Here is a 25,180-nt window from a genome sequence, read left to right as displayed (position 1 = left end):
AAAAAAAAAATACAGGAAGAGAGATTGAAGAAGCCCTGGTTTTCCGGACTCTTTAACTATAGTAAAGGTTTGTTTTGCCTTTATTAGAAATCCTGAATTAGTGTTGTTTTTTTCTCCTACAGATCACACAAATAGTGAAAAATGAAAGACAAGAATTTTACAAACGAGAAGCAGAACAAAGCAGATAAAATAAAAGAAAACGAACTGAGTAGGAGGTAAGGTCTGCCAACTCACCACACAAAGTATAGTGACCCAAAGACAGTCTAAATCCATTGTTATTTGGGTATATTCATGATTCTTAGTTTTAAAAAGTAAGAAATTTATATGGAAAGTTCAACTTCTAAATTTTACATTTAAAAAAAATCTGTGAGGAAGCCAACAATAAATTTTATATGTATATATACTTTCACTTAGAAGAATTTTGGTTTCTTCCATCTTCAACATTACTCTGAGGCCATTATTCATACTTTTTGTAAGAAACATTTAAATTTATTCTCCTCTGACATTTAAATCGTTACCTAATATGAGTATTCATATAAATTGTTAATGTATCTTAATTCATAAGTTTCACACTTCATAAGTAGATATGGATTTTGTTTGTATGAACAGTTTTAAAGCGGTGATTTACTTTGGTATTTCTATGGATAAATTATACGCTAGTTTTAAAAACTAAAACATGACTAACTATAGTTCCTTCATTCTAAAACACCAACATTTTAAGACGTACTATCACTTTAATAATAGCTTTACAGGGGGAAAAAGTATCCCATTAAATGTTCACATCAATGGTAACATACATCCGTACTTCAAAAGTGTTAAAACGAAGAGAGAAAGAGACTATAATCAAGAAAAATACATCACTTATTTTATTTAGAGACAGGATACAGCAGAATAGGTAGCCCTTCACTTAATGGGTGTTCTCAGGCAACGTAGCCTTTCTGTACCTCATTTTCCTCTTTGGGAAAAAAATAAGACAATGAGAACATCTGCCACCTAAGCTTGTTCTGAGGATTAAAGGAGTTAATATTCTTAAAGTACTTCAAACAACTGGACCCCATTGGTGTTGTATAAGGGTTCGTTAAATAATACCAGTGATAACCATCCCCACCAACTGCCAAGGCTCACTGATTTGTTCACCAGCTTTACAGGGGCACAATTTCTGATTCAACAAACCTTGAATTTAAATACTTAAATTCAAGGAAATATTTACTGATAACTGAATCAGTGCTTGATACTATGCCAGGTTTTTAGAGCAAAGAAAGATAAAAAGTAAAATAATTATAGAACCCTGGTACTGTTCTCTCGAAAGCAAGGTAGGGAAGGGCTTTTCAACTATGTCGGGTTTATGGTGACCTGGAAGTCACAATATCCGCAAGCCATCTGAAATGAGATGCAAAATTATGTCTGCACGTGTATTTTACTGGGGTGCTATCCTCTGATTCTTAAAAAGCCCTGGGATCCAAAATGTTAGGAGCCATTTGCTGAGTAGGGTAATCACACCACATTAGAAGAGATATATACCCAAGTTTAATTTTATTAAAAGATATTTGCGTATTTTCAATTTTATTCAATTGCAAACAATCCATTTACTTTAATAGGTATGTGCACTTCCCACTTCCTCATCTGACGTTTCTTAAATATCAAACAAGTTGCCATCAGAAACGGAAATCCTGGCTTCCTAGAAACGCTTCCCTCTTCTTCTTTCCAGTCTCCTATACACCCCAGAAAAGGAACTTGTTGGCCTTATAAATCTCCCAGTGCATTTGTAATATGGAGTTAGTTAGCTCCCAAACCTCCTGAGAAAACAACGGCCTCCCAAACTTTCACATGTCTTGTAAATGGCTGGTATTGCTGGGAGATGATGGACAACTGCTGCTCAAGCCATTGCCAAACTTGTGTTATAATTAACAAAGACTGATCCTGGAAGCCATTACTGAAGAGACATCGGAAAGAAAATGAGCCTTGCGTTACACTCAAACTTGAAATATCTGATGCATCCATTGTTTCAATACACCACGTGTTATAATGATGTCAAAGTCTTAGATATCATGGTATTATAGAAAGGCCATAGATTTGGGAATCAGACAGTCCTGAGATTCGTTCCACTTCTTCTACTCCCTGACTGGGTGACCATGGAAAAGTTACTTAACCTCTCTGCACTGGAGTTTCCTCACAGATAAAAATACCTCCTCCCTTTGGGGGACTATTGAAGTTTCAATCTGGACTTTTCCTTTTCCATATCCATTTATGAATGATTTATCGTAATAGTAATTTACAGCGAAAAGTTAGGTCATTGATTTTAACCATTCTGCCGTCACAGAAGACTGTACAACTTCTCACAGACTACTTCCTGATCACATATCATTATTGAAATGACCATATTCCTAAAGAGGGCTGTTAAGCAATATTGAAGAAAAAAAAAAAAAATTACAAGTTCTCCAAGTCATCACCAATGACTTATCTCCCACCTTCCCATCTATTTTCAGCTATGCAAGTTACTGCCAAGTCAATTTAAGAGACAGTGCAAGTGTGAAACTCAAGACTGTTTTGTAATGGCACCAGTAGTTATGTGAGGTAGAAGTGAGAAAATGTAAAAGGAGAAAGGGTGGGAGGGGTCCATGGTGACTACAGAAAAAGCTCATAACTAGCTTTGATTAACTGCCTCCAGCCAGGTACCTGTTTTGACAACTGATGACAAGAGGTGGCCTGGAGCAAGATAAGGACCTGAGTCAACAGACCTCCACCCATCTTAGGAGGCCACGCCCTTCCATGGACGAGCATGCACCACCTTTCCCCGCCAAATTAATATGTAACTCCCTCACCGCACCCAGCAAACTATATGTCCTCAGACAAGGGTCCTAGGTCTCTGTCGTCTCTGTGTCTCTCTCCCTCTCTCCATCTCCCACCTCACCTAGGCCTCTCTGTCTCTGTCTCCCTCTCCCTCCCACCTAGGCTAGGCCCATTCAGAGAATGCATCACTGATACCAGAAGCCTCTGGCTCGCTCTCTCCCACCGCAGCTAGGCCCGTTCTCAGAGAACGTATCACTAATAAACCCTGCCTGCACACTAATCAGCTTGCTGACCTTTGATTCTTCACTGCATTGGCAAGAAGAACTGAGACTTCTATAACAGTTAGACACCACTTAAAATAGTCACTAACTGTTAGGATATCATGAATTTTAAAAACATAGAATCTGACATTGCATTACAAAAGCAAAAAAAATTTTGAGCCTAGATTTCCATAAGCATGTCTATGAAAGCCCAATTGCCTAGAAAAAGCATCCACTGTGCCCAAAACTTTCTATACCTTGTCTCTATTCTTGGAAAAACCTGACTCTCAGTGCATCTCATTACAGAGGAAAAAACTGAGGCTTAGAGAGAGCTCAGAGAAGCCTGATGGCACTGGCATTCAAACCCAGTTTCTGAAGCCATAGCTCAGGCTCTTTTCCTGATCTAATTATGCGACCAAAGCCTGTGTGAGGGGTCAGAGGGGAGGGAAAAAAAGAAAGTAAACACAGCATTAACTTGCTATTGAGTTCCTTTGCTAGAATTCACATGAAATTAAAATAGAATAAATGGATCTATAATTTCTTTTTCTTCTCCCCAAATAAATATTTTTGGAGGTGACATCCTTGGAGTTTTACTTTATTTGTAGCCATGGTCAACATAGTTTTATAATACTATTGAGGTTTGAGCTGGTAGGAAGTCAATGTTTACCAAATAATATCATCAAAAAATATCTTCAGGGTGTCCCTCATACCTGATCTGACTCACTTTCCCCGGAAGACGCAGCTTTAATCTTCTGATAGGCTACCATAGCAGATTAAAAACGAGTAAGCTGTGAACTCACAAACATTTTTGATTGGCTCTGATTAAAGTGGTCCTGGGTGATTTTTGCTTATGACACACTGAATGCTACTTTTAATTTTAGTAAATATTAGTTACCTATTAGTTACCTCACCTATAACCACAATACTCCCCCTCCCTCCCTATATTCACACCCAGTAGGTCTATCACAAGTGTCTGAAATGCTCAAATGAGAGAAAAGTTAATGTCTGACATTATCAACAGCATGAACTAACCCCCCTCAGAGTAGTAAGGTGCTATCAGCAGGTACTATAAGGCTATGCTAGTTTAGAGGAAATAGACCCTTTGCCCTCAGTGCATTTGAGGAAAACTGGAGAGTCAATTCAGAGCATGGACTCTGCAAACAGACTGGCTGGATTCAAACCTTCCTCCCTCCACCCACTGTGTGATCTTGGGCTAGTTACATACATCTGTGTTTCACTTTCCTCGTGTGTAGAATGCAAATAATAGCATCTCACTATTGTGAGTGCTCAATAAAGTTGATTTCTATCAGAACATGCACGGCACCTAATTACGTGTCATGAAGTGTTAACCACTGATTTTAATTTAAATACAAAGAATAAATTACATGCTTTGCCTGTACAACATGTGTATAAAACGACTATACATGGGGCCTACTGGTATAACTCGGAGCAATATATATGTGTCCCAATCAACAAAGCCTAAATTCCGGCAGAGGAGGGTAGTAAGTCACACCTAAAGCACTCCAGCTTGGACAAAGGAAGTGGGCTACCTTGTTCCCCTTTGAGAGTGAATCACCTGGGTAGTGACAGTAAATGAAAATGAAAGACTGTCATGCACAGAGCCAGCAGTTATTCTTTCGGGGACCTGCCACACCACGGGGACCCTGCCTGAGTTGAGGGTGGCGACAGAGAAGAGGTCAGGGGAGAGAAGATGACCCAAGGCCTGAGAATCAACGGAGGGTGTTCGTGAACAGTCTGGCACATTGGTGAATCATTCTGGCTGCTGGAAATGAGACAGATTTCAGGAGCTGAAGAAAGGGGCAGAGCACTGCCGAAAAGATCACAGCAGCCAAAGCCCAAAATAAATCAGTGCCAGCACTCTGATAGTATATATAGAAAGAGGGAATGGTAGTCACCAGCTATTTTATTAGAGGGAGAAAATGACAGCCTTAGAAATAGCCTGATGAGAAGGATTTAAAAAGAAACAAGGCTTACGACCAAAGTAAAAACGCACCCACTAAGAAAGGCAAAAATAGGGGGAGACAAATGCGTTTTGGTAAAAAGTATCAGTGCTTCTTGGGAAAATGGCTAACTTCAGGTCTGGAGCCAGGAATGGACAACATCAGCTTAGAATATCTTGTGCCAGAAAGCAAGAAAAATATCAGAGACTACGGGGGTCTTGTAAAAAGTATAGAGGAGATAAGGACAAATTGAGCATCAAAACAAATATTGACTGCAATGGACTAAAACAAATACATTGAGATCCACCAGTTCTTAATGATACTTTAAAAAGAGAAACTCATTGATTATCATGGGAGGTTGTTAGAGCACAAAATCATTACTCAGAAAATTGATAAAAGAAAAAAATTAAGGCTTTCCCTGTCTTTCTACACAATCAAAATTTCAGGAGCTGCAAATAGCCATGAGGGTAAATTCTTTACAGACAGAATTCCGATTAATAAATGCAAGAAGAATGATACAAAAAGGCAAGAAGTAGCACCTGCTGGCTTGGATGTGGAAAAAAAGGAACCCTTGTGTACTGCTGGTGGGAATGTAAATCGGTGCAGCCACTATGGAAAACAGTAGGGAATTTCCTCAAACAATTAAAATTAGAACTTCAATAGGTCCAGCAGTCCCACTTCTGGGTATTTATCTGAAGGAAACAAAAACAACTCAAACAGACACATGTACCTCCCTGTTCATTGCGGCCTATTCACAGTAGCCCAGACGTGGAAATAACCGTGTCTTATAACAACAAAAAATAAATAAATGAGCTCATAGATACAGAAAACAGATTGGTGCTTACCAAAGGAGGAAGGTGCAAGGTGGGCAAAATGGGTGGAGAGTCAAAAAGTAAAACCTTCTAACTAAAGGTTAAATAAGTCATGGGGACATAATGTACAGCATGGCAACTATAGTAATTAATAATACTGGACTCATATTTGAAAGTTGCTAAGACAGTAAATCGTAAAAGTTATGACAAGAAAAAAAAAATCCTGCAACTATGTATGGTGACTAATGTTAACTAGCCTTACTGTGATAATTTCACAATATATACAAATATCCAATCATTATGTTTTACAGCTGAAATTAATATAATGTAGTGTGTCAATTATACTGCAATTTTAAGAAAAGGAAAGAAATTATAAACATTTTTTTTAAAAAAGAGGAATCATAGATTTAGATCATCACCTTTTTGCAGCCCCTAATGAAATGTATCTAGGCTACAATCATCTGTGAAGCTCGAATCATTAGGTGAAAAGTTGAAAGGTAAGTTGACTCTATCTGAACCCACTAATCAATCTTAACATCTCAAAAAGAGAGACATCCAGACATCATGTGTCTTGTGATACGATGCAATAGACTTTCTACAGCACCACCTATGAAGGATGCTTGCCTTTGAACTTCAATCTAATCAAGCCTCTACGTCTAACTGCCACATTAGAGGAAACATGAAAAATAAAGAAACAACACCACAAGTAAGAAATCAGTCCAGGAAGTGGGACATGCTACTGGACAAATGACCTACTCGCTCCATCAAATCAATGGCATGAAATAAAGAGGCACAGGGGGTGGGGAGAACTAATAAAATAGATTTAAAAACCCAATAACCAAATGCAATATGTAGATCTTGTTTAGTTCTCGATTCCACCAAATCACAAGTGAAAGGACATCTTTGAGAAAATCTGAATATGGGAATTATATTAAGGAATTATTGTTAACATTTTTAGGTATAACAAGGCATAGAAGTTGTTTCTTTTTCAGAGAAAAATAAAGTCCTTACCAGAGATGTAAACTGAAACATTTATGAGTGAGATGCCACGTTGTTTAGGAGTTTGCTTTAAAATATACCAGTCCCCACAAAAAAGTAGGGGAGGTAAAATACATGAAACAAGACTGCTAAAATATTAATAACTGTTGAAGCTTGGGTGCTTATTATACTATTCTCTCACAACCTCCATAACACAAAGTTCTAAAAAACAAAAAATGATTAAAGGTTTTGGTGGAAATTTAAGCTGTGCCTCATCTTATCACTGATTTTTAGGAGATAACTACCGTGTTTCCCTGAAAATAAGACCGGGTTTTATACTAATGTTTGCTCCAAAAGACGTATTAGGGCTTATGTTCAGGGGATGTCATCCTGAAAAATCATGCGAGGGCTTATTTTCTGGTCAGTCCTTCTTTTCGGGGAAACATGGTAGGGTCCTCCCACAAAGCAAAATTTAGTCATTCCCCACTTAGCCTGAAGAGGTGCCAAGAGTCTTAATCAGGGTGCATTTGGAGTTGAGTATGATTAGAAGCGACTGAACCAAGGCACCTTGGAGTTCTGCAGTAATAACCAAATATCAGCTTAATTCTTCCCAATAAGAGATCCCCTACAAGGTACTGGGTTGGGCAATACAACCCACAAAGAGCTTACTCACCAAGTTGATATCAGTTGATACCAGATTGTGCAGATTCCTGGAAGCCCAAGGCCATATGGACAAGAGCCACAAGCATTCCTAAACCAGATGTTGGTCAATACAGACACTGCAAATTTTCTTACCAACTTGTGTAATGCACAGAGCTGGTCTTTAAAAAAAGAAAAAACACAAAACAAACAGTAGTAATGCATTTGTGTTAACTTGCCTGTATAAATCACTCAGCTGTAATCTGGAGGGGTGGCCCGTGACATAGAAAACTAAAGGTCCACGGAAGGATCTAAGTCATGCCTTGTTTGCATTTAGCATCACAAACCCAGGGGCTAAGCAGATGACCCCAAATGCTCACAAGTTGCCAACTGGTTTGGTACAGATTTCACCTGTTTTTCTTTTCACTTCAAAGCGCTTCTGTTATGGATCGAGTGAATGTGTCTTCCTCTCAAGTGAAAGCCCTAGACCCAGTGTGATGGTATGTAGAGATGGGGCATGTGGAGAGAATTTAGGGTTAGACCAGGTCGTGAGGGTGGGACCTCCATGATGTAATTAGTGGTCTCAGAAGAAAAGGAAAAGAGAGAGAGAGAGAGAGAGATCTCTCCTTCTATGTGCACTGAGAAATGGCCGTGTGAGGACACTGGGAGAAGGTGGCTCTCTGCAAGGAAGAGAGCTCTCACCAGAAAGCAAATCAGCTGGCACCTTGATCTTGGACTTCCCAGCATCCAGTACTGTGAAAAAATAAATTTCTGTTGTTGAAGCCACTCAGTCTATGGTATTTTGTTATGGCAGCCTGAGCAGACTAATACAGGTGCATAGTTCACCGTTTTTCTTTCTTTCATGTTTCTACCTCTTTCTTAGGGAAGATTCCAAAATCACAAATGTGGTTCCAAAGCCAAAGAAAGGGGAAATAGTTGAAAATTATGGGTTTCCAACATTGGAAAATTTGACAATCTATTCCCCAATAAGAAACTGGCCATGTACTTATGAAATGTGTTCGGAATGTTCCAGAGAGAAGTATTAGGTTGGTGCAAAAGTCATTGCGGTTTAAAAGGTTAAAAATAATTGCAACAACCGCAATGACTTTTGCACCAATCTAACAATACAGTATTAGAACCGAAGAAGGGTTGATAAAGTATACATTATTTGAAGTAACCACATTCAGAAAAATTAAGAAGATAAGGGTAAATGTGTATATTGGCAAGGCACACAACATCATCCCAGGCGGCGAGAAACACAAGCCTCCTGTGCAGATGAACGCTACAGATCTATTTACACAGAGACCCTCAGCATTTCTCCTCACAGATTGCCTGACTGCCCTCCTGTCTTCAGTATTCTGCGCCATGAAAAACTGTCAAGGATAATAGGAACACGATTTGACCTACTTTTCCCTAGATTCCTGCAAAGTCTATAACTCTGGTTCTTGCATATCTTTAGTTATCACATCTTTGGGACATATTTCCTCGCATTTTTTTTTTTTTTGCAGGCAATCCTGTATGCCACACGTTAAGGTCACTGGTGGGCAATCCAGATTCCTCAACTCCCGTGGTCATGTACTTAAAGACATCCTATCACGCCCAGCTAATCCTCAGGACATCCTTCTGAGGTACCTCATATACAATCATCCCAACATGGGAAAGAAAATGCCGAAGAAAGAGGAGCGCAGCCTAAAGAGGCTGAAGACCCACGGACATCAATTCAGACCCTTTCCTGCCCAAAAGAAGCCACACCAAAACAAGTATTTTTCCCTAACTCTCCAGCTTCCACTAACCTATCCTTGCAAGAACCAGAAGTTCCTCTTTAAGGTCTTCTTTACAAAGCAGACAACCAATACTTTATCTTTTAAATTATAGCCCCCAAAATCTACCTTGCCGCAGCTTTTCGGTAAAGCCTGCTTAGAAATGGCAAATTAAAAAAAAAAAAAAAAAACCTGAGTAGAACCCACAAAAGGTGCCCCGAAGCCCCCTGGTGAGCAGGGACTCTTGAGTAAGTCAGCCGGGGAGCCCGGGCAGGGACTTCTGAGGGGCTAATGAAAGATGTCAAATCAGCAGGCCGTCCTGCTTCTCTAACATACAAAACATGTCTGACCTGCTCACGCCATCAGATGCACTTAGAACCCAATGAGGGGCACTCCTTCACCAGGAAATCATATCTAAACACATTATATCAGGAAGTATTAAGATTCTGGAGACCGAGCACCCTTCTGCTCAAGGGGGCGTCACCGAGTACTAAGTGTTGGAGACTCGAACCCAGGAGCTAGAAGCTCGCCCAAGAACTTCCAACTCCTGGGTCACCCCCTCGGGGGTGGCGGCAGCTAGAGATAGTCCGGATGCCCAGTGCTTGCAAGGGGGCATCCAAAACAAGCCCACACGTCTCATGCTTCCTGCAAACTGGGATTCTGTGGCTGCCGTTTGGACACGGCTGGCTGACTGTTAGGCACCGGACACCTGCAGCTTCCCCTCTGGGGAGAGAGGCAAACGGCCCTTCTTCCGGCGATGCCCACCGTCCGGCTGCCAAAATCCAGGTGCCCTTGGGTTAAATCAGGTGCATCGGGGGCAAAGGGAAACCGATGCTCACGGAGAGCACCCCATGACCCCGCCGTCGCGGGCCCCTCTTCTGCCCAGTCCCGTACAAGGGGGCCCAGTCCGCCCCCTCCCCAACTTCCAGATGCCTGCCTCAGCGGCCCCCGAGGGTGGGCGCCAGCTCCACGTGCGCGCGGCCCACGACCACTCGGGCCGGGCCGGACAGGACCGGGCCACTCACCCGGCCCCCGGCAGCGCTCCGCTTCCTCCGCAGCGTGAGCCCGCTCCGCAGCAGCGCCGGCAGGTCCCTTAGCCGCGGCCGCAGCGAAGCCGGCGGCTGCTCGAGCTCCGGCTCGCGGGCGCTGGGGCTGCGGCGAAGGGCGCTGTCCGCCGCCGCCACCGCCGCCGCGGCGGCCAGGGCCGGGCTCTCGCAGGGCGGCTGCATCTTGACGGAGCCCACGGCCATCCTCATACCCTGGCGGCGGCTGCGGCGCCCGCGGCTCCTCTCCCCCGCGCTCGCCTCCGCGCACCAGGCAGCGAGAGGGCGCGACTGCGGCTCCGGCGCGGGGCGCGCTGCCAGCCGCTGCCCATTGGCGCGCGCCTGGGCCCCCGCCGGGCTCAGCCCCGCGCGCCTCACCCTCCCCGCCCAGGTGCGCCCGGCCCCGCCCCCTCCCGTGGCTCACCTCCGCCTGCCGCCCTGGCCCCCTCTCGGCCACTCCCGGAACCTGAGAGGGAGACGGTGGGACACCTAGGGCAGCGGCTCATCCATAGGTGCGGGGTTCCCAGAATCCTCCACCAAACCCACTCTAATGCCCAACCCCCCTTAACCACCCACCCCCAATTCCCTTTAGGCTGAAAACCCCCACTTCACTCCCTTTTCCTAACAACCAGAGTTGACTTGGACTTTGACCAATGAACTGGGAAGTCTGGGACACTCCCTCCCCTCAACCCCTTTTTGCTTTTTGCACAGCCTAGCCCCAAATCGTAATCCCATTCCTGGAAATGGTTGGTGCCAAAGAACTTCAAAAGAGGCTCTGTATTCTGCTACAAGTCAAACACCATTGAGACACAATCGCCCCCACCGCACTGTCCCCTCTTTGGCACACTCATCCTGAAAGGATAAGGGGAGAAAACTTGTGTTGGTTATGACGAGTGTTTAGCAAAATAGATGCAAGTCTGGTGACCTGAAGGTGTATCTCGGTGAACATGTTGGAACCTGAGCTTCCCTGAAAGCCTAATGCATGTGATGAATGTGCTCGGTAAACTGTAAAGGCCAACCATGGTGTGAATCATTGTTTACACCATTCCAGAAGCCAGGAATAGTGAAGGGGGGAGAGTGGAACTATTCCAGCAGGCTTAAAATCCAAGTGGCTGTGAATCTTCACAGCCCAGCTCAGTCTGTCCTTGAAAAGGGCCAGCTAGGGCTTCTACTCCTTATTAGTAGGACACTGAGGTCTCCATCTTTGCCTAAGACTTGTAAGAACTGAATAAGCTTACTCACATTAAAAAAACAAAACGGACAAATAAGGATTACAGGAGGTCAGGACCCTGAGTTGTTTTACCATTGTATCCTCAGCCCCTCACCGGGTAGATGGTTGGCAAATATATGTGGAAATGTGGCCGTGTAAGAAAAAAGGAAGGATACCTGTGACCTTTGCCCGCAAAGAACTTAAGATTTGGCCCTGGAAAAAAATAGACACATAGAAAAGCTGAATTACCTTGTACTCTTGATAATTGCCAAGTGAGTGTGGATCATCAGGATTCTGAACCACAGCAGCAAGAAATGCTTCTGGCGTGCGGTGGGTGAAGAGAAGTCAACAAAGGGAGTTTAGAATGTGCCTTAATGTCGAGTGGAGAAGAATCAGCTAGGCAGAAAGGAGGGTGAGGGTCCTTCAAGTAAAGAGGCAAAACATGAGAACAATGCGAAAGAGGTATCACACAGAAACCACTGGGACCGAATGTATTATACTGGTGGGAAATGTAATGGGGAAGCAAAAGAAAAATATCAGACACACACTGCACACAGGTGTGTCCCACATTGCAGAAAGCCTTAAAACCTAGCACCTTAAGCTGTGTGTGTTTACTGGAAAAGACTCTACAATAAACTCTATAGTCCATTACAATTTCCAAATACCTGTCACCTTTATTAATCCAAGGCTGAAATCCCACTTGTACATACCATTTAAGACTGTACCAGTTTGTATAATGTTGAAATACTTCAGCTCCCGTTGGTAATCAGTCATTGCCTTGAGCCCCAGAATGCCACCCACACTCCTTCAGACTCCTTCCTGAAATACCAACTGAAGGTCCGGTAGTCCTGGTCCAGCAGAGGTCCTCCAGGACACTTTTGGTCACCATTCACTCTGATTAATGAGTGGGTACTTGTGCCATTTCACTCTTGATGGTACCTTTTGAATCACAGCATGAACCTACCCTGCTCCAAAACTGTATACATGTGTTCTGTCTCCTAGTCCAGAATCTTGGTCTTCCTGTCTCTCACACAGCTTCTCAATGCAAGACCAGGCAGTTTATCTCATCGGTTCAATGGCATTCACCAAGGGTCTAAACTCAATATCAATAAGGACCTTTGGAAAGTTGGCTTAGCTTAAGGTGATAAATGACAATTGCCATTCAGCTATGGAATAAGGCAGACAACCGGGAATAGTAGGAATGTGTAAGCAGAAGAGCCATGCCACTCTTCAGCTCAAATCAAGCAATGTCCTACCCTACGACCTTTGTACTTGCTGTACCCACTGCCTGGAATACTCTTTCTCTGCAATGCTATCCAATAAGACTTTTCACAATGGTGGAAATGTTCTATATGTGTTTTTCACCCTCTAGCCACATTGAGCACTTGAAATGTCGCTAGTGTGCCTGAAAGACTGAATTTTAAACTTTATCTAATTTGAATTAATATAAATTTAGATAGCTATATGTGGCTATAGGGTACTCTATTGGAAAACAAAGTTCTAGAAATCCATGTTCCCTTTCTCTACTCCGCAAATTTTTTTAACTGAAATATTTCATTTCAGTGAGGCCTTCTATGACAACACAACTTAAAATTGTAGCCTTTCCCATCTACTCTCTTCTCTGTCCCCTTCCTGGCCTTCCACAGAGCTCACTGACATGCAATAGTCTGTATATTTTACTTATTCATTTGTCTGTGTGGTCTGCCTCTCCTCACTAGAATGTAAGCTCCACAGGGGCCTGAATTTTTTTTTTCCTTTTCCAACATATTAGCGGAGTAACCAAATTTGTCCACCTATGAGAACCCAGTTTTGCAAAAGGAGCCTAATCTGGATTTTACAATGTTGCAAAATTTTTAAAAAATTGTGAGTTCTATATATGTCAACATCACACAGGTCAAACAAAATGACGGTGCTATTGGAACTGATTTTTGCTTAGGAGAATGACATCATCAAAGCTAAAGTTTATGGAAATACCTATGGTAAGAAAATATAAGTTTTATTGGCTATTTGTAGTGAAGGGAAATTGGAGACCGGGAAGGTAACTGACAATTAACTAGCTACAAAGACAGGAGGGTCTGAATCAGTGGGGTCAGTGACAATGGGCGGGGGGAGTTAGATGTCAGACATTATAAAAGAAAGCTCCTAGGCTTTGGACACATGTTAGGAGGAGTAAAAAAAGTACATCAGGCAGTGTGACAGATTGTATTTTACAAAGATGACCAACAACACCATTTTCCTGTCACCCAATATCTTCTCCAATATGCACTTGCGATACCCCCATGAAGATACAGGGTTTATTTCTCCATCTCCTTGAACCTGGACAGGCCCTGTGACTACCTTGGTCAATATAATACAGCAGAGGTTATACTGCCAATTCTGTAAGTAGCCCTTAATTGGCCTCATACTAACTTCAACTTCCTGTACTCTTGGAAGTTGCTTGCTTCTTGGATACTCCTACTCGGAACCCAGTCTCCTTGCTGTGAGAAGCCCAAGACACCTGGGGAGTTCATGCAGAGATGCTCTGGCAGCTGATCTCCCATCCAACACCCAGGCCAGCCGAGCCTTCCTTTGACTCCTGTACTAACCAATATCAGATTGCAACCATGGGGGAGAGGACAAAGCAAGAACCCAGCAGAGCCGAATCAACCCACCAAACTATGAGAGAATAATAAATTGTTTTAAGTCACCTAAGGTGAGAGGTATTTGTTACACAACGATAGAACACATGGTTCAGAAAAGTGTGAAGAATATAATCCCCTGTGAATAGAAAGGAAGGACATTTATATTCATATTTGTACGTGGGTGAAGAAACTTGAAATTTGTTGCAAGGAGTTGGAATTGGCTACATGGGGAAATGAAAGATGGGAAAATTTTTCATGTATACATTGTTTTGTTTTTCCTGAAATGTGAATGTATTACCTATCAAAAATTATATTTTATAAATGGTTCCAGATTTAGAGAAGTCATGGAGGTCAGGGGAGCTGATTTTGAGGGATTTAGTTTTACATAGCAGTTAAACTGACCAAACTAGGAAGCCCCCAAGTGAAAATCTGACCAGTAAGAGCAGCTGGAGCTCAAGAGAATGGATTAGAGATACAGATATACCAGTGTCCAAGAATATAGCCATAAAGGTTGGAGCCCACTATGGTGCTGAGAGGATACAGGAGAAGCAGAGACAGTCTACACCTTCCTAGTGTCGACTCTTGGAGAACACACAGCAGATGACTTTCCAGTCCCAGTTATATGGAATTTGGCATAGTGACTCTCGTGGATTTTCCTCCTTTAACTTTTGTGGTCTCGTGATTATCATGAATATCAAGGAAAGCAACTATTCTCTGGGCTTTCTGTGGTGTTTTTCCATTTTCTGGGTCCCTGTTTGTCTCCCGATAAATGTACAAAAGGTATGTCACGCAAATGAGTCTCCTAACAGCACAGTTATTAGAACTTTGATGCCTACTCCTTGGAGTCCATTGCTTCCCAACATCTTCTGTTTTTAATTTTTCCTCCACTGAAGATGTTTCGGATTGCCTTACCGGCTCTCAAAAATAGAAAACGTAAACACATATTTGTCTCCCTATTCAAGCCTGCCAACACTTCCGTATGTAATGATCGAGTGCATTGAACATGACCTTCTCAAGGACTTAGGTAAAGCAGTGGGAGATCAGAAGGCAGATCTTACCGAGAAACCTAACACTGCCCATGCTGCCTGTCGTGCGGCGTGTCCAGCGGGGCGGCCTGCGGGGTCTCTGCTCCCGCTCCCCACATAAGAACGCAGGATGTAGCTAGGCCAAAAAGGAACACCCACGGAGCCATAGGTAGGGAAGTCATACCACTACGGTCTCACTGGAGGCTGGGTTTACACGACGTGTGACCTGCTGTCCGCTTTGCTGCCAACCGACCAACTGTCCTCGACTCTCCTTACTCTCCTTCAGTCTCCTCCTTCACTCTCCTCGGCTCCCCTCCGTAGCCGGGGCAGTTATATCAGTGGCCAATGGCTTAATGGCTACAGCTGATGGCCAACCAGCCACAGCTGACGGCCATCCACTATCTGAGCCAGCACCTCTCCACATGAGGCCGAGAGCCTGGAAACTGCTTTCTGGGGCTCTGTCCTCACACTGCCTGTACAGAGAATGCCCGATATAACTGTTTGTATACCGGAGACTCATATTATTTTTACAGTTTCTTGTGGAATGAATATGCAATCGGGAGAAATATAGCAGAATAATGAAACATGTTTCAAACCTAAAAATGTTAAGCCTTACTCGTTTCATTTTAGTTTTCGAGAATCATAAATAGAACTATCTGCCATCAAACTGTTCATGACAAATCTATGCGATACTGTGCTATTATTTTTGTAGTACATTACCTCCTATGTGTCATGCAAATATTCTCCTCAGGGATGACACATTTTCCTCACACTATTTGCATTGGTGGCTCCAGCCAGAGACTGGTCGATAAAGAGGGGTACCATTCTTTGTAAGTTCATCTTCTATTCATTACTCTCTTGAAACAAAATCTGTCTGTTCATGCCTTTTCACATGCTATTTACTGTTATCCTAGAAACTTCTTTCTGTAAGTTAGGTGTGCAGGTTTACCAGGCCCTTTGGTGTTTAGGACACTTTTGAAAAAAATATCCCTGTGGTCAAATGCCCAAACAGACAGAGAAGGATGGCAATAAGAGAACTGCCTTCACAAGCAGACGGCAAGAAAGCCAAGAAAATCTTGTACCATCCTCCCCGCTCTGCTCTGAAAATCTACTCATCCTTACACAGATCAAACAATACCTCCTGCTAGAAACCCCTGCTCTTCCCTTTGTGATTCATTCTTCCTCTGGTCAACCGACAGGCTTACCTACAACTACAAACCTACTTTTACCTCCCCTATTATGACAGTCTATCTTACATTTGAATTAAATATTTGCATGTAAGACCTAGTTGAAGATATAAACCCCTTCAGGGCAGAGATTATTCATCTTTGTATGCCCTTCCAATGCAGTGCCTAGCAAATAGTAGATGCTAAGTTAATAAATGCATGCGTGAGAGAATGCTGGATGGAGGAACAAACAAATGAACAAAAATCGAGATTAGCTCAAGACTGCCGTCCTTGTTGAGGAAAGCGAGACAGAAGTCTGATGCAGCAGATGTAGAGTCCCAAAGGTCGCGGGAAAATACATTACCCCAGGGGTGATGGGAGGCTATAAATGGACTCCAGATGGTGGCATGTTCAGATCATCAGGGAAGGAAGATGCTTTTAGCCTCAATATGTAGAGAGGTTTAGAATAGGGAGATGCTGAAAGCTGGGCAGCCAGCAAAGCAGTTTATAGAATCCCAGGCAGGAAGTATTAAAATAGTAATCCACAAAATCGGGTTAATGGAAACTTCTTCTGTGTTTTCCTTATACTTATTTGCATTGGTGCAGCCTGTGCCCAGTTTCTGTGCTAATTAAATGAGCTGATGTTTTTCAAGCGATTTGCAAATGTTAAAGTGCTGCACATATAGCACTGTCTTTCTGTAAGGGTAAAAGGGAAGGGAGAGATGAAATGACCCCTTGGAGAAGGGTGCCAAAGATCATGCCCATCCAAGAGAGACCTTTAGGAAGAAGTTTCCTCCTGTTTGTGAATATTAAACAATTTGTAGCATTGACCCAAGCCAAACACAGAATAAGCCATAAGAAAATCTGCCTTAGAGGGTTCTGGCAATATCATATGAGCTCAAATAGGCTTTCGAAGATCTTGGAAAGAAAATATAGAACTGAGGCTAGAGAAAACTCGAAGCAGGAAAGTTTCCAAAGTTCTTAAACATAAAGAAGGTCTTTCACTTGGGGAAGATGATGGCACTCAAGGGACGACCAGGTCGTTGTTTTCAAATATTTTGAATATGTAGAAGAGGACTGAACTTATTCTATACAGCTTTACGTCCAAATTGGGAAACCATAGAGAAAAACATTTTTCTTCTGAACATAATAAAGGCTTTTTTATCTATTTAAAGTCCTTTTGAACATAGACGAATCCTTATCCTTGCAAAATGGGGAGCTTACACTGGACTTCATGGTATTTTGTTTCATCAGATGGATGATTGGACTCAGTGATCTGTAATGTTTCTTCCAACACAAGATTCAGTTATTTCACTGGCCCTAGTCCATACTGAAGTGCTTACAGGGCAGCAATTTCCAAAGTATGGTCTGGAGAACTGAGCATCCTCAAGACCCTTTCAGGAATTCCATAAGGCTAAAACTATTAATATTTTCTTAATAATGCTAAACTGTTATCTGCCCTTTTTTTTTTCTCTTCTATCGTGAGTATACATTGCTGTTTTTTAGAGGCTACAGACATGTGATATTGCCACAGACAGATGCAGGAACAGATATGAGACTCCAGCTGCCTCGATAAAAACAGACATTAAAGAAATTAATAGAAATGTAAACCATGCCAGTCTCCTCACTGAATTGTGTTTTGTTTTTGAAAACAGTTATATTTCATAAAACATTATTTATAGTAACATAATCAATGTATCATAAATTGATAAATATTTTTAAATTTGTGCCGTTTTAAATTTTAATATAGTAAATATCCACAGACATAACCCACATAAACCAAAGGCCTTTGGGCTCCTCAAAATTTAAGAGTGTAAAGAGGTCCAAATACCAAAAAACTTGAGAACTGCTGTTATAAGGCATGGTCAGAAAAAGATGTATCTCTAATCATAAGAATGAAGGAAGATATGAATAGGCTAAAAAAGCTTTCTTACTTACCTACTTCCCAACTACCTTCATAGAGCTAATATCATGTTTATCCTGATACAGAACTAGTGATTTCCACAAAGGTGACCTGGAGTGGTAAAATGGAAGGACCCATGCTTTGGAATCAGGGGGCCTGAATTCAAGTCCAGATTTTTCCACCTTCTAGTTTTGTAGCCTTAGATGACTTGGCCTCTCTGAGCCTCTGTTCTGCTCTATGTAACACTCATGCTACCAGGTTGTTGAGGAGATTAGACCAGATGGATGTGAAGAATCTAACCCAATGAGGTACCTCCTAACTTGTAGCTGTCCAATCAGCTGGAGCTTCTATTGGTCAATTCCCAAGATGCTTCTAGGAAGCTGCATGACCTGATGAACCAATGATGATTTAGATACAGCTTTCCCCAGCTTTCCCCACATATTCACCTCTCCAGGCAAATGCCAAATCTTTATAAAGGGTATACAGGCAATTCCTGAAGTATGTTTGTAGCTGCCAACCACCAAAATATAATTTCCTCATCCTTTACAGCCTGAATACAGTTGTGGGGCAGTAGAACAAACATTGCACACGGAGTCAAAATACTCCGGTTGACTCCCACATTTATTGATTTGTTAACTCTGTGACCTTAGCCAAGCACTTCACCTCTCTGAGCCTGTTTCTTTATCTATAAAACAGGTATAATAAAACCCCAATCTGTAGAGTAGTTGTAAAAGCTAAAGTAAATAATACTTACGAGAACACCTTGCAAACTGCAAAACTATATGTCAGCTGTCATTAATAAATCTCATCTATTCTATGTTCAAAATTGGTCTAACCTAAAAAAATTCCACAGTGAATATTTAATCAAAATTTTCTCCAAAAACACACATGTATACATACACACGAGTACACATTTATTGGATGTTAACATGAAATCTGCACATAGCTTTACAAACACACTTTGTGAATGTGTTCTGGCCCATCCCCCAAATTTGTTTTCCTATTCTAAAACTTTATATCAAGCCCACATGAAGAGAAACACTAAGACATATCAATCTTTATTTCTTAAGAAAAAAAAAACCTACTTAAAAGAGATAATATTGCTAAAAGCAGCAATGAAGACCTTTTCTAGAAAATTAAAACATGACACTCATCTGATTCTCTCCCTGTGATCCGATCCCTTGGAAAGGAAAGGAGGACTAGAAAAAAAGATGCTTGAGGAGGTAATAATTCCTAACTGCTATTAACAGAGCTCCTAACTCAATCTTTTATCTACCTATCTCGTTTATGTCTTTTGATTTAGAAAAAGGTGTTAGTCATCATGCTTCTGTTTATTCCCAGTGAAATGTCCCAGCCTGTGCTGTGAAGGCTGAGAAAATCTGACTCTGTTCTCCAGTAGATTCAGAACAAGCCAGTTTTGGTCATAGTCTGTTGGATATCTGTACATTTTTTATCTTTGACTCCTCTTTGGCTGTGAACTGCCTGAGGGCTGATGTGACTTCTGAATACAGTGTAAATTACCCACTACTTACAGTGTTCTCTGCATGGTGGGCATTACGTGGAACTGTAATTTTATAATTCCAGATCAAAACTGATATTGTTTTTCATTTTTCAAATATGTAGATTTGAAACATTCTCTTAGACACCATTCACAATAGTAACAACAGAATTTCATATTTCTTTACAAGGGAGACTCAGAGGATCAAAAGGCCTTAATGTTTATAAAGTTTAATAGTTTCCTCGAGGTCTATGAATGAGGTTATTTTTAGATCTTTGTTTATGGTGCAGACATCAGAAGAGGTGAAATGAAGTCAAGAGTCCATGAAATCACAGGAGAGATTTGGAAACATTGTATGTTTTCTCTTAATAGCTGACTTCTTATCAACTTTCCTTGTGGTTTCTAATCCAGGAATACTAATTGAGCACTACTCTAGGTAGTATGGCGGTCTCGGGGGCCAGACTGGCTTGGTTTAAATCCTCCCACTGCTTGTTATCAGTCATGAGAAGTGAAGCAGGCTGTATCTTTGGCCTCAGTTCCCTTATTTGTAAAATGAGGGTAATCATAGGACCTGCCTCATTAGGGTATTGTGGGAAATAAGAGATATTATGTGTCAAGTATCTAGGATGGCGCTGGCACAGTCAGGAATACTGGTGTTAGAGATTACCTTTATTATCCTTTTCAATCTGGGGTCCATACACTATACAAAGGCCGGGAACCTCCTGAAATTATATGAAAAATGTCTGTGTACTTTTCTAATGAAAGAGACAAAGTCTTCATCAGATTTTCAAAGTAGGTAATCTAATAACGGAGACTTCTAAAACCTATAGGTGTGTTTGGGTTACAGCCTAACTTCCTAAAGGGGAGCCTGGATAGACAGAGCATAAACAAAGATGGATGGTAGTTGCCCCATTACACTGAGGTGCCAAGTATGAATTCCACTAATTTAAAGGGTGGACACCTGACTAGTACAAATGGCTCTCCACCATCCCTACCACTACCGTAAGATACCAAGCTGAAAATGAACCAAGGTTAACACTCCACACGGGTGTTTGTGAGGTAGACCAATATCTGCTGGCAAAGAGATTTTTGGAGGGATTGGATTTTTGGAGGGTTTGGGAAAGGCAAACAAATGGAAATCCAACACCTCTGTTTATGCCCAAATCCTAAAAATGCCCTGAAAAAGTGACAATCATCACTGGAGGTAAATCATATGAGAGGTAAAATGCGATGGGAGAAAATGCCAAAAGAAGGCATCTGCGGAAGGAAACTGTATTTTCTGTTTTAGTTTTGCATTTGTCTTTCTAAGGCAGCACAGATTTTCCATGAGAAGAAAAAGACAGATGGGATGACAGAATTTTGTGACTGTGTTTTCTGGAGCATTTACTAGAGAATTTATGACCCCTGATAGTTACCGTTGAATGTGTATTTAGAATAATTTTCTGCCTTGACAACAGGTAATCCTCATCAAATTTCAATCTCTAACAAGAGGGAAGAGATGTTGCCTTTCTAGCTTTTCTGCCTTTCAGTTTGCATATAAATGACCTTCAACAGCTACTCGGTATTCCAAATTTGCCTTAATTGAAATCTATTTTATTATTGTTGGTTAAAAAATTATTAATTCTTTCTTCTCTCTGGACAGTTTTGGCATCTTCCTGGAAAAGGCCTATTGCTTCAAGGTCACATTTTTGGTTCACATTAGATATCACTGGAATCAAAGGAGATGATGCTGATTTTGCCTTAAGAACCATAATGACATTTGATGGGTTTTTTTCTTTCTGGTTTTAATCATAGATCACAACAATCAATATTTAAGGACACCAATCCTGTGCTCAGCATCATGCTAGCTATATATGTGAATGGCAGTGTCCATTTCCTCAAGGGGCTCAGAATCTAATTGGGAGAGTTAAAAAATCACATCTGTAAAAATAGAACACTGTTCAGTATTCACTAAGCCCCACTGTGTTTTGCTGTGGAGATGGAAAGATGAATGAGAAAGGGCTCATTGCCTCTGTAGCAGGGCAGTTCTTACAAGGAACTGTTTTGGAGGTAAGAGCTTATAAGACTTCCAGAACTTCAAAGGAGTAGGAGACAAATGAGAGTTGCCATAGTTAAGGAAGAGATCATAGCTAAGGTACATTTTGAAGGATGAGCAGGATTTAGACAGATAAGCAATGGGAAGGAAGAAAATCATGGAAGTAGAAGTAACCAGCACTACATGAGTCTCAATGCCAAGGGCTGTCACTATTTGGATAATAATTGGATATTTGCATTGGGTAACTGGATAATTGCATATTTGGATAATAATTTATGTGAACAATGCCTTATGGCATTTGAAAGTACACAACCTTCACAACCGTACCCATTGGCCCTGGAAATGATCATGACTTATTCAGAGTGAGTGGAAAAAGCAAAACATGTTGAGTAGTGAAAAATGAGAGTATGCTGGGATGTGTGGGGCAGGCTAGATTATGGAGGGCACTGAAAGTCAGCCAGAGGACCTTGGAAGGTACATGGTAAGCCACAGGGATCATAGTATATTTCTGAGTTGGAGAGGGACATGTTTGGGATGGTTAACCAAGAAACAGGGGGCAGAGTTGCCTGGAACATCCAGAATTAAGATCAAGTAGGTCAGCTTGGAGGTATCACAGTGACCTAGTGAGGTGATGACAACTTAGGCAACTAAGTAGTCTAAGTGGGAATGGGGAGGAAAGGAAGAATTGGATATATTGAAGCCAAACCCAACATGCTGGTGATATGGGAGATGGGAGATGAAAGAGAAGATGCAGGCAAAGATGGCACCTGCTTTCCATGAGCTGCCCAATGCAGTTCTGGGCTCAGTACCCTTGTCTGGAACAATAAGATAATCATCAAATCTCCAGTCTCATAAACTCATTTGCCATTATTAAAACATAACAAAAACAAAAAATATTTTTAAATTTTAGGAAACAAATTCTGGGAAACCAAACAAGGGATTTTGTCCTTCTCAGTTCATTGTTAACGCCATTTGCATTAGGCCAAATTAATACGCCAACACATTGCCAGGAGAAATCACCTTATAAAACATGCTTAAACTAAAGAGAGAATGAAAGCCCCCATTCTTTTACAGAAGGACCACTGTGAAGAAGTCCATTTAAAGGTAATGGGTGGATTTACACAAGTTAGTAGATTTACCCAGAGCCTAGTTGAAAATTTCCCTCCATATAATACTTTAATCAATTCACAGGGGAGGCTTGTTCTTCATAATTAGATGGAAAATAATAGCGTGCCATGTATTTTTATGATTTTCTTCTGACCAGTAAATGAGAAGGTAAATAGTTGGCTAAGATGCATGGAGGGAGTGAGCCACAGCCCTTTAAAGCTGTGGATCTGGCCTTGACCCCTGTGCTGAACACCAGGTAGCACCGAGTACTGGATAAACACAACAATAGTGGGCCCCTGAATGCGTCATATAAATCCCGTAAGCCAACAAGACTCCTTAGGATTGAGGCATTCATATAGAAGAATTACGAAAGACACAACAAAGAAACAGCTTCTGTGACAAAAACCTTTCCAAAAAAAATAAGTGATCTCGCCAGCAAAACACCTGTGGAGGTTACACGCCTAGTCAGGTGAGGCTTTGCTAATACATTCCTCTAGAGCCTTATCCCACAGCTGTCCTCACTCCAGAGGGACAGAGTTTGGGTGTAAATCATTTTCAGATGGTTAAGGGAGTCCAGGATGCTGAGAGTTACCTAATGAGAAGCGTCCTTAGCATTGTTCTGAGTAGTCCCTGAGGAGACCTAAACCTTCTGACATCTACCCCATCAACCTGTAAATAAAGGGCAATAGGCTTAGGGTCTGTGGTCCTTGGCGGATGCTTTACTGCACCCTCGAGGCAGCTAGCATAGTTCCTAAGACATTTGTTTCCTCCAGCCTCTTGGACTCCTATTCAGAATCAACCACCCCACGCCACGGACAAACCAAACTTCACAACAGTTATTGTGGCAGCCCCATAAGGAAATACTGGGCTCAGCCACAAGCCAGCCTATTAAAATCACACAATGCTGATGCAAACACATCTACCCAACATGTAGATATGATGTAAGAGCACAACTAAGAAAAGCCAATAAGCAGGAAAACGATTGGGCTTTCATATTTATGGAAGAAAACTAATGCAGAGTGGTTGATTCAAGGCAAAGGCACTTACACAAGGCAGGACTATAAAGCACCCCTCTCTGTAAGGAAAGGTTCCAAGAGCTCACCAGAGGATGGGCTACTTGCCCCTGAAAGAACTCGATGCAGTGGGTCAGCTCATGAAATTAGAAATACAGAAGCATCTTTAAACATGGAAGTTTCTTATGCACACACAGGTAGCCAGAAAGCAGGTTGTCTTCATTCAGAATCACATCGTGAAATAAGAATTCTAGAACACGTAGCTTACTTGAGAGTCGCTCCCGAAATGGCAGTACAAGAGTGGAGAACTTCAACAGGGATAGGAAGGGAGCCAATAAAAGGTGCATTATCAAGAAAGATTATGGAAGAGTAATCCTTCTGGAGAGCTCTGGAAGCCAATATAAAGTCCTCAGTTATCCCATTGGTGGGTGAGAGAGCCAGGTACTTATACTCCAACTCCCATCAGTCATTGGGTACCAATTACCTGGCACTTCCAGTCTGCCCTGAGCACTGACAGAGTAGGTTTCAGGCACCAGGAAAAAACCTCCACACACAGTCATGTGATGCTGGCCATTTAAAATCTGGATGGTGTGTGCTCCAGGAATGAGATCCAAGCGGAAATGGAGATGGCACAAAGAGAATCTGCCACATCGGTCCCCTCAGCAAGTCCCCTACGTATTAGGCCAGAAGACAGAGTTTTTAGGCAAACATGCTCTTTCTCCCAACGTACATTTTTCTCCCCTTTCCTTCAGGCAGTTGCCTATTTTCTGAAGTTTCTTGACTGAAAAGAGGCAAAGGTCCAACGGAAGAAGCGTGTATAGTGCTACCCTAACAAAGTATCACAGGCCCCTGGAGCAGCTGGGTTCGTGTCACTTGGCTGAGTATCATGGTGATTCTGAGGACTAAAAAGGTGAATTGGGGGATTTCCGGTCCAGATGGCAGAGTAGGTAAACACTGCTTGCCTCATCTCATGACCACATCAAAATTATCGTGGTTATGGGTATTTATCCAAAGAAACCCAAAACGCTCCTTTGAGGGGACGTGGGCATCCATATGAGTGGTCACTGCAGCATTGTTTACAATGGCCAAGATGTCCTGGGTATCCATCAATGGATATTGTGTACATATACACAATAGAATGTAGCTCAGTGATAAAAAAGTGAAATTTTGCAATCTGCAACAACATTGATGGACCTAGAGGGTATTAACGCTGAGGGGAATACGTCAGACAGAGAAAGACAAATGGCATATGATTTCACTATATGTGGAATCTAAAGAACAAGATAAACAAACACACAAAACAGAAACAAACTCATAGATACAGAGAGCAGTTTGAGGGTTGCCAGATAGAAGGGGGTG

At 41.9% G+C, this 25,180-nt stretch overlaps 1 protein-coding gene across 2 annotated transcripts in view; it reads right to left on the bottom strand.

The window, feature by feature from the left end:
- Positions 1–10,596, bottom strand: part of RAPGEF5 (Rap guanine nucleotide exchange factor 5) — a 207,182-nt gene extending 196,586 nt beyond the window's left edge. For both annotated transcript variants that reach the window (XM_081080277.1, XM_081080278.1), the window contains exon 1: positions 10,226–10,596. In XM_081080277.1, coding sequence (XP_080936403.1) covers positions 10,226–10,456 — 231 coding nt within the window. In that variant the 5' untranslated portion in view covers positions 10,457–10,596. The remainder of the gene's footprint in view (positions 1–10,225) is intronic.
- Between the last annotated feature and the right edge of the window lie 14,584 nt (positions 10,597–25,180).

Source organism: Rhinolophus hipposideros (assembly GCF_964194185.1).
Source record: "Rhinolophus hipposideros genome assembly, chromosome: 18".
NCBI lineage: Eukaryota > Metazoa > Chordata > Mammalia > Chiroptera > Rhinolophidae > Rhinolophus > Rhinolophus hipposideros.
The sequence above is the reverse complement of the archived record's forward strand: the minus strand, read 5'-3'. Positions and strand labels throughout refer to the sequence as shown.